Raw genomic sequence first — 10,478 nt, 5'->3', positions numbered from 1 at the left:
TCAGTGTCTCCACACTGTCGACTCGAGACTCGTCTACTCAAAAAGGAAAGCGACCTATGCACCAATCTCACCGGATCAATCATCGTTTCTGTGATGATCTATTGATCGGGAGCATTTAGGAATTAACCACCAATGACACATGTCTCAAATTCTCGACTCTTGAGAATATATGTCATCATTTTATTAATTTCTTAAACAATTTATGAATACATACATAACATGAATGGAAATAAGAATCCAAATTTATTCTTAATACTTTAAAGTCAAATATAAATTTATATCCTATAAAGAATACATATGTCGGTCTGCTTGGCTTCTAGGACATACATCTAACACATTCACCGTATTTGAACACGGTGAATGATTTATCGTGTTCAACTTAACGCCCCTTCATTTGGCGTGGTGCTGATGTGGTGTCTGTATAGTGAGAATATGGTCACATTTATAATTATAAATTTGATGAGGCTTTTTGGGAATAAAAAAATTTTTAGGAGGCCAAATGTAAAGAAAACCCACAAAAAAAAAAAACAAAGTTAAAAAAAAAAAAAAAAAAACCGCCAATAAAGAAAGCTTCTTCTCCCCCGACCCCTCTCTCTTGTCATCCCTCTCTCTTTCTTTCGTCGCCGCCGCCTGCCTTTTGTTTTTCCCCTTAATGGGGAAAAAATCGAAGGAGCAGCTATCGGTCCCAGAGCTATGCGACGCCGTCAAATCCCTCTTCTCCGCCGACAACCCCTTCCGCCGCAAACCCTCCTCCGAACCTACCTTAGGAGCGCCGCAACCGGCGCCAGCGCTAGGGTCTCCTGCGACTGCTGCGGAGGATCCCGAGTACCCTCAGAACGTCTCGACCAAGGACAAGAAACGCAGGAGGGAGAAGGACGGAAAACCTAACCCTAGCCCTAGCTCCGCCCCCGACTCGATCCCGAAGAAGCGGAAGAAACTCGGTAAGGAGGAGGAGGAGGAGGAGGAGGAGGGGAGAGAGAGTCCTAAGAAGAAGAGGCGGAAGAGGAAGAGGGACGAGATCGAGGAGGAGTACGAGCGGCGGAAGTACGGCGGCGGAGGCGCCGCGGCAGAGAACGGCGAGGAGGGTGAAGGAGGAGGAGGAGGAGGAGGAGGAGAGGTCGTCGTCCGCGTGGGAGGGAAGAGGAAGGCGGATGACGTGGCATCCGAGGCTGCGGCCGCCGCAGCGAAGGAGGATGAGTCCTTTGACGACGAGAGCAAGCTCGTCAAGACGGTGTTCGTCGGGAACCTGCCGGTGAAGACAAAGAAGAAGGCGGTCTTGAAGGAGTTCGGGAAGTTTGGGGAGATCGAATCGGTTAGGTTACGATCGGTTCCCCTGCTAGATGTGAGTTTTGTACTTTCGCTTTAGATTTGTGCGTGTGTGTGTGTGTGTGTGTGTGTGTGTTTTTTTTTTTTTTTTTTTTTTTTAATTTTTTTTATTTCTACTGTTATTTTGCTGATTTTTAGTTCTCTGTAATCAGAGCAAGATTCCTAGAAAAGGTGCCATAATCAAAGGGAAGATCAATGATGCTGTTGATAGGTAAATAATTCTCACCCTTGTTTTGATTTGGTTTGAGTATTTATGTTGTTGCTTATCAACTATACATGAGATGTTGTTCTACTAAATTTTCATAACACCAGTTGGATTCTGGCCTTAATTAGAGAATTGATTTAGATTTAGTTTAATTTGGTATGTTCATGCGGTACTTCAGTTTTTCTTGGTCCTCAAATCTTTGAAACCGAACATTTTAGTTTTTGCTGAGAACCATATCTACAACTGCACCAAACCAAGCTGTGTGTGTAAATAAAACAAACGTGGCCAAATTGTTTTCCCCTAATTGTTTAGGTGATTAAAATATTTTAAACTGAAAGGTTCGAAGTATATGAGTCAAAAATCATTATCAAGAAATTGATAATTGTGAAAGTGGGCTATAAGCTTACAATTTGCATCTCAGTGAACTGTCATATTCCATTACATATCTTTTGAGAGTTATCTCGTTTATCAGTTTTTATGTCATGCAGTTAAACAATAAAATGCTATTACTAAGTGAGCGTTCAAGATACAGTAAAGTTATGTAAATGGTGCTTAGGAAGCCCGTTGATGTTCTAGGTTTTAAATCAATTGAAAGGGGCTTATTTGATTAGAGCCGAGTAAGCTCACTTGGCCACTTACCATTTTGAGGACATTGATACGAGCTAGTTTATATATGGCTAATACTAGGCTTTTACATGATTTGCGTTGAAATTAAACCAGCAGAGCCGAAATAGATCCATCTTTTCCTTGGTCATAACTTCTGTTGACAATTACGTGTCCCATAGTGCAAATATATATGATGACCCAAGACCCAAACTGTTATTCACACAACAATTTTTTACATGAAGGTCAGACTTTCATTCATGATTTAGTTCGATTTTGATGGGTTCTTGGAGTTTGAAAGCTAGGTCTTTTTACTTGGTTGGAGTGCACAAACCAGACAAAATATGTTTCTTTGTCATCAAATAGCTTATACTTCCGAACATAAGTGTGCTTCTCTAATATGCTTATTTACCACTTTGGCGCCCTATGCTGTGGTCTATTGCTTTGCTGAGTTTGTTTTATGTATGAGCATATCCCTATCATTTTGTTATTGGGTAATTACATTCTCTTTGCTTTTGCTGGATGAGATGATCACTAACTTCATGTTCTATTGTTGTTCTTGAATATTTGATGGTTCAAATCGGGTTTTCCCTTTTACATTGCTTGGCTAAATTATTGGATCTCGGGTTTTAGTAAATGTGGTTAATGACTTGGGAAATATTGTTACCGGATTAGGCGAAGAAATTAGAACAACTAGATTACTTCGTAAAGATAATATTAAATGACCGTTTATTTTGGTTTTTTGGCTGTAGTCTGTAATCCTTCTGTATAGTGCTTGACCAACAGCCTTATTTTGCACCTTGATCATACTCTTTTTGTGAATCACAGCTCCTACGTCCCTAGTGTTTCTGTTTGCTTGCAATCTTGCCCTTTTGTGCTCTGTCGAAAAGCATCTAATGCCCTGCTAATGCTGTTACTATCTTTTTGTGTTGGCAATTAAAAAGAACAGACAATTCATGCCAATTTCTGAGCTGAAGAATGAGGGAAGTGCTGGTTAATCTATGAAAAAAGATTAAGAGAATGAGTAATGTTCTAGATTAACTGATCTTTTGTAATTTGAGCAGAGACAAGAAGCTATAAATAAAGAACATTTCTTTGTTTTTTTTTTTTTTTTTACTTTTTTATCCTTCCAAAGTGCATTTTGATCCGGATAAATTTATCTAGGGAGGTATGGAGATCCCTCAATTAAAGGCCACATTTCATAATAGACTCGCCACTTTATATGTTTTGATTGTCTCCTGCAATTTTTATCATTAAACTTTATGCTGCTTCTATAATTACATCTTTTAAATTTATATCTCCATACTTCAATTGCAGTTCCAATTTTTCAGAGTAGTCCTCAGGTCTTAAGATGATTACAAAGATGCTGCTATGTAGTTGGGATGAAGAAACAACTTTTTACCTGCAAGTGACATCTTGTGCCATTTATTACATGCACTTACTTAAGTGAACTGATAAATGATTTTCTGGGGGTGTATTCTATGCTGTTTGCTATTTAGTAATGCTGGTATGTTAGCTAATTTTATTTCCCTGTTGTCACTTGCAGTATTCATGCGTACATTGTTTTCAAAGACGAGCAATCAACACATGCAGCTTTGTCTAACAATATGGCACTGGTATGTAACTTGATTTATGTCATGATCACAAAAATGGAAGCAAGGCTTGCTTCTAACTTTATCATATATATTGTATGTTTCATTGCAAATTCCAACATTTTATGTTGCAGCAGAAGCTGCAAATTATGTTCTACCTACCTTTTCATCGAAACTTCTAACAACTTTCTGTTGCAGCAGAAGCAGGAGGTTCAATTGAAGCTTCTGCTTTCGGGACTAATAAAGTTGCTTTAGCATTCTGCCAAAGCAGAATCTCCATTTTTTTTTGTTCACTGTACACTCGTCTGCATCTTTTCGGAGAAGCTATTTAAAGTTTCTGCTACTTGCAGATTGGAGGGAATCACATCCGTGTCGACATGGCATGTCCTCCTCGAAAGAAACTTAAAGGGGACGCTCCTCTATATGACAGAAAGAGGACTGTCTTTGTGGGTAATCTTCCTTTTGATGTGAAGGTGATTTTTTATTTTTATTTTTCCTTCTCCAGTGAATATTACTTCTCTGTTCATATAATCTTCAAGTTTTCTTTACTGGTGTTAATGCAAAGTAACAATCATCATTTTTCTTTGTCTACTGGCAAAATCAGGATGAGGAACTTTATCAATTGTTTTGTGGGGCCAGTGCATCAGAATCTAACATTGAAGCTGTCCGTGTAATCAGAGATCCCCATACAAGCTTAGGAAAGGGTATTGCTTATGTTTTGTTCAAAACAAGGGTATGATTCTTTGTTTTCGTCTACGTACGGAATCAATACATTCCTTCATTACATTAAAATGTTATTTCACCGGAAATTTATGCTAATTTTGGTCTTAATTCCTTGGCGCCTGTGAGATTTAGAAATAGATTTGTTGCTTTGTGCGGACTTTAGGTATAACTAAGCTACCAACTCAGTTTGTAGTCTTGCTTTACAGTTTTAAGGGAGTGGAATTATTGGATGTAAAACCTAAGGGAGGTGCGGATTTCAGGTAAAACTGAGCTACCAATTCAGTTTGTAATTTTGCTTTAGAGTTTAAGTGGAATTGTTGGATGTCAAACCTGAGTGGGAGGGGGAGGGCTGTACGACGTTTTGAGAGATTATATAAATATCTCAAAGTAAGCAGACAATGGGAAAGTTCCAAGTCAAAAAGATGATCCACCTTATGCTTTTTAGGCATTTCCTGTAAAGGTTGGAATTATTCGATAAATTGCGCTTCTTGATGTTTCATTATATATATGTCAATTTTACGTATAAATATGTGTATTTATGTGTTTCTTCTTTTATGTATGCCTTCTTTTTGTGATCTCCTCCTTTCTGTGAACTCTAAATGATTTTTAAGTTTTGCATTATCATTGCAGGAGGCAGCTAACTCGATTGTTAGAAAACGAGACCTGCAGATCCGAGACCGCATCCTAAGGCTCTGCCATGTGAAGTCAATAGATGCTACCCCAACAAAGCAGAAGGATGACGAAAAGAAGAAAAATCTCCGTCAGAAGAGGTTAGCGACAAACCCTAACGAAACACTATCAGAAAAGAATGGGAAACCCAGGGCAAAAGCAGCGGCTTTGTCTTACCAAGGGCTGAGGTCGAGCAAATCCGGCGTATTGAAGAAGACGAGGTTGCATTCAAGCAAGAAAGGAAGGAATGAAGGAAATAAGAGAGCGGGCGGGGTGGTGGATCACCAGGCCCGCAAGAGTAAACGCCCGGCGGTTGCTGCTAGGAAGGCAAAGCAGCTCTTGAAGAAGCGGAAACTGGAGAGTGCTACCCCGGAAAATATGCATCGGAATAAGAAATTGAGGAAACAATAGGGATTTTTGGAACTAAGTTTGCCAATCACTTCGCAATGTTTTCCATGTAAACTGATTTAACATTAAGGGTGCGTTTGGTTCGCATTATGAAAAATTATTAAGAGTAAAAAAAGATATTCGAGAATCTTATTCCTATTCATCTTATTACTAAGAATGTAGTATTTCGGTGTTTGGTTCGTACGGTCATATTATTTAGTCGTGTTATTTAAGATTTCAAAAAATATATAATTAATTAATTAATTATTTATTTAATTTTAAATAATACTATAAAAAATTTAATATTTTTTTAGAAAAAAGAGAGAATATAGGTTAGAAAGAGAGAGCATAATTAAAAAAGTAGGAAGAGAAATAGAGTCGAGATTAGAGAAAATAAAAGGGTTCAGATTTTAGAAAAAGAGAAAGAGAAATAACTTAATTTAGAGAGAGAAAAAGAGTTGAAGTTTAGAAAGAAAAAGATAAGTTTAGAGAGAGATGAGGTTAGAGTGTAAAAAAAATTAATAATAACTAGTCGACGGATAGGAAGAAAAAAAAAGAATAGACATATTATAATTACTCCAATTCATTAATATAAGCATACCCACCCTCCCTCAAAGGAATGATATTAGCACTTTGGGATGCATCTTATTCCCAAGTAAATCTAGTATTACCAACTATATTACTTAGTGCGTTTAGCCAAATACCGTCATATTTTTTTTATTCTTATTAGATTACTAGAAATCTTAAAAAGATAGCGCGAACCAAACGCACCCTAAGTTGGTGTAATCTAATGTTCTTGAAATAACTTTTGATAGGTGTTATACTGATTCGGCCACTTGAAAGATCCAACTATTTGTTTGAAGAACTAAGCATATAATCATCTCAAAAGATCGGTGGATACGTGTGCCCGCACGCCCCGCGATGTGGTCCATAACACACAAGCTGCAGTATGTACTGCAAAATTTGAATCGTCTCTAACCGTCCTCTCAAATTGTCTATCTGTATGTGAGTGATATGCTGTACTGAAGTTCAATGAGTACCCAAGGGTTTATGCAAACTCTTTTTCTACCCAAGGTTTTATGGGTTTATGCAAACTCTTTTTCTAACCAAGGTTTTATGCGAACTCTTTTTCGGAAGTGTGATACAAATCTCAGATCTTCATATTATGATGTCATCGAAGTATGAACTCCATAAAGATGTGCCACTTCATTCAAATATACTTAGGCAAGCTTGTCCTTAGATCATAGAGTATGAATAGGTAAAAATTAAGCACATTGCATCATATTCACCTGTGATCGTGGTAGTTCAACTACCAAAATCTATAGTAATCATATCCTACTTCGAAATAGAATTGATAGATTTTGAAGTTTATCTGCCGAAAGTCAATGCTATACCTTTATTTGCTAGCAAGGCATTACGCTACATGTTCGCATATAACTCTTTTCATACCTCCCCAACAATAATGTGCTTTCGAATTCTTATACATTTTCGCATCTTCCGGTTAGCATCTCCCGGATGCACAGTATAAGAAGAATAATGTGCCTCTTCAAAATCTGCTCTTGAATCTCCAAATTCATGGGCGCACACAATGGTGTTGAAATTGTAATATACTAAAATATTTCTGCACTGAATTCTCTTACACTGAATTCAATATTAGCTCATATCTTTTGCAACTCGGGTCCTCATCCTTTTTTTTTTTTTTTAAATACTTTCCAGTAGTGGTTGCAAAAGAAAAAAGGGTATGAGTTCACTGGTTGAATTGCAACATTCCTAGTCAGTTTTGTAATTCTTTTTTATTTTTGGTGTTGATAATTCTACAATCGCTTTTGCCTTATTCTTATCTTATCTCGATTCCTTTCTAATAAACCAAGAAATCAAGAATATTTTTAGCGGACATCCCGAATGCACATTTCAGAGGATTCATTTTAGATTGTATTTCCTAATGCATTTGAGGGCTAATCTTAAATCAGCCCAGTGATCGATTTGAGATTTGAATTTCACTATGATATCATAGATGTAAACTTTCAAAATTTTACCGATCAGATCATGGAAGATAAAAATCATTGGCTACTGGTAAGTAGTCCCAGCATTCTTTAATCTGAAGGGCATCACTATCCATTTAAGTCCCAGTGGATCCTGGGCTTCTGAAAGCCCTTTTCGATACGTGTTCTTTGTCTATAAAAATCTGATTGTAGCCAACGTGACCGTCCATGAAGGATAGGATTTCATGACTGGCTGTTGCATCTACTAGTATATCGTCTATACATATAGGATATTCGTCCTTGAGCGTAGCCGTGTTCAAGTTTCTAAAATTGATACAAACCCTAAGTTTTCCTTTTTTTATACACTGGAACAATATTGGACACTCAGTCGACATAGCGAGCCGCTCTAATAAAGCCGGCTCTCAAAAGGTTTTCAATTTCATCTTTTATTTGTATTACAATACTCAGCTCAAACCACGAGCCAATTATTTATAAGGCCTAAATCCCCTTTTATAAGGATCCTATGTTCTACAATCTTTTGGCTAAGTCCTGACATTTCTTTATAACTCCAGACAAAACAATCCGTGTACCTCCTCAGCAGCTTGATCAGCTCCCCTTGTTATTGTGTCGAAAGTTTTGGACTAATGAAGGTTGGTCGCTTATCTTCGTCCGACCCTAAATTCACCTCGATCAGCGGGTCTTGAGTCTTCAACCTCTTCTCACCTATCTTGATTGGTGATTCTTTCATGAAACCTGCTTTGGCCTAGTTCCCTATGGTCGATTCTTCTTCTTTGTCTAGCATGTCTGCCTTGCCGGCCGATGCCATTATTTCATTTGGCCTTCCATTCTTGACCCTGACGATCGAATCTTTAGGTTGGCCCTTTTTCCTACTATCGGCTCAAATCATCCACCTCAGTTTCCTCATCAGCCACAACAGCAGAATTCTTGAAGTGGCCGACTTTTTTGGTCGGCATTTTATGCCAAAGCTCCCTTAGAGCCTTGGCTCTTAACTCCTAACATTTTATTTTAGCTGTTAAGTCTTGTGTGTTGGCAAGTTTCGTGAATTGAGTCGGAGTCTTGAAGGGTTCGGAGCATATCGTCGAAGATCGGAGAATCCAAGATTTCGAAGAATGCAGAAATAACTCACGATGTGAATCACGATGCTCAGGTAAGTTTTATTTCATGTTATGGTTTTTCATACTTAGTTATAGGTATTAGAATCATTAAAATCAAAGTTTAGTAGATTAGAAAATGCTTCGGAGCTTTGTGAAACCCGAAACAGTGCAAAATCTGAAAAATGCACTGTGTATCGGTACAACGTTGAAAGTGTACGGGTACAAACCTGTTCCGGTACAACATTGAACCTGTAACCGGTTTCGAGGCTTTATTAGTTTTCTGTTTCGTCATCATGTAACCGGTAACACATTATTTTTGTACCGGTACACAATGTAAAAATCCGAAAACTTTCTAATCCGACTCCAATTGATTTTAAAGTCTATAAATAAGGTATTAGGGTTCTCTAACTCATCAAGCATCACGAGAATTCATGTTTGAGAAACCCTAGAGGCTAGTTTCTTGTCCAAAACCTATTTTCTTCAAAGAAACCTCTTTTAGGTCAAATCGAGATATTGAAAATTGATATCTATATGTCGATTTGATCTACTTTTCGCTTGGAGTTTTCTTCTCTGGTTTTTATCGATACTCTAAGCGAAGGATCACCATAGCATGATGTTTTTCATGGACGACATCGTGGATTCGGCGTGATCAAGGCAGTTCGAGGATTCGGATCGTGGGCTCGTGGATTCGAGTGGCGTTCGTGGATTCGAACGTGTGCGAGGCGTTCGTGGATTCGAACGTGAGGGCGTGGACAACCTGGAGGATTGCGCAAGATTCACAGGAGGTTAAGAGAGGTCGAGTCCGTGGAGTTGATAATCACCTTATAATCTTTTCTCTTAGTGAATTATTTTTTCGCGTGTTGGTCCCGTGGGTTTTTTTACTCCAAATTGGAGTTTTCCTACGTAAATCTCTATGTGATTTTTATTTTTCGCATTTATTTTTATCGCATTGAGATTTGTGGTTTTTGGCCGTTACACCTATTCACCCCCCTCTAGGTGTTTGATACAATCTAGATAGATCCTAGGGCTCTTCTAAACTTGCAATTCGTATCAGAGCGGGATCTAGATAAATTGTTATCTAATAACCGAAGGCGGTAACATTAATCGACGACTACTCTTCGATGGCACAAATTATGCCTATTGAAAAGTTCGCATGAGAGCTTTTCTAATTGCAATCGATGAGCGAGTATGGCAAGCAATTGAATTCGGTTGGAAACATCCTACCGAAGTTGTCGATAATGCTACCGTCCCTAAACCTAGAAATAAGTGGACAAAAGATGAAAACGAGTCATCTTCGTTTAATGGCAAGGGAATAAATGCTTTGTTCAATGCATTATCTCAAACGGAGTTTACTCGTGTTTCGGCATGTGAAACCGCCAAGAAAATTTAGGATACTCTACAAGTTACGCATGAAGGAACTAGCTTCGTAAAGGTCAAAAAATTACAAATGTTAACAAGTAAATTCGATTCTATTTGTATGGACGAACATGAGACCTTTACCGAGTATTATACACGTCTTCAAGATATAGTTAATACATGCGCTAACTTGGGGAAGAAAATTCCGAATTCTAAGGTTGTTAGAAAAATTCTTCGAACTCTTTCGGAACGCTTTAGGGCAAAAGTTGCCGCGATCGAAACGGTTAAGCATCCGGATGAGATGAAAGTCGCAGAGTTAGTAGGTGCGTTGCAAACCTATGAGATGACTTTTCCTACTAACCAATCTTCTTCCAAGTCTTTTTCTAAAAGTACAGGGGCTGCATTGAAAACATCAAAGGAAGAAGACGTGGACTCGGATTCCGACGGAGAGGTTTCAATTGCGGATTTTGAACATCAATTGGCGCTCCTAACGAAGAAGTTTCGTCGGAATTTCTGAAAG

At 38.2% G+C, this 10,478-nt stretch overlaps 1 protein-coding gene across 1 annotated transcript; it reads left to right on the top strand.

Annotated features, from left to right (window-relative positions):
• LOC109715663 (RNA-binding protein 34) lies at window positions 591-5,662 on the top strand. Its single transcript, XM_020240779.1, has 6 exons — window positions 591-1,342; window positions 1,479-1,537; window positions 3,681-3,750; window positions 4,077-4,199; window positions 4,331-4,459; window positions 5,080-5,662. Exons 1-6 carry the CDS (start codon window positions 653-655, stop codon window positions 5,527-5,529), a joined length of 1,521 nt encoding a protein of 506 aa, XP_020096368.1. The 5' UTR covers window positions 591-652; the 3' UTR covers window positions 5,530-5,662.

The sequence above is a fragment of the Ananas comosus genome, linkage group 9 (genome assembly GCF_001540865.1).
Source record: "Ananas comosus cultivar F153 linkage group 9, ASM154086v1, whole genome shotgun sequence".
Lineage (NCBI taxonomy): Eukaryota > Viridiplantae > Streptophyta > Magnoliopsida > Poales > Bromeliaceae > Ananas > Ananas comosus.
Note: the sequence above shows the minus strand (reverse complement) of the source record. Positions and strands in the feature narration are given on the sequence as shown.

Excerpts from the sequence above, each read along its gene's own strand:
- LOC109715663 (XM_020240779.1), top strand. The coding sequence starts at position 653 with ATGGGGAAAAAATCGAAGGAGCAGCTATCGGTCCCAGAGCTATGCGAC. Across the intron at positions 4,200-4,330 it reads ATCTTCCTTTTGATGTGAAG|GATGAGGAACTTTATCAATT; the intron begins GTGATTTTTTAT and ends TGGCAAAATCAG. Across the intron at positions 4,460-5,079 it reads ATGTTTTGTTCAAAACAAGG|GAGGCAGCTAACTCGATTGT; the intron begins GTATGATTCTTT and ends TTATCATTGCAG.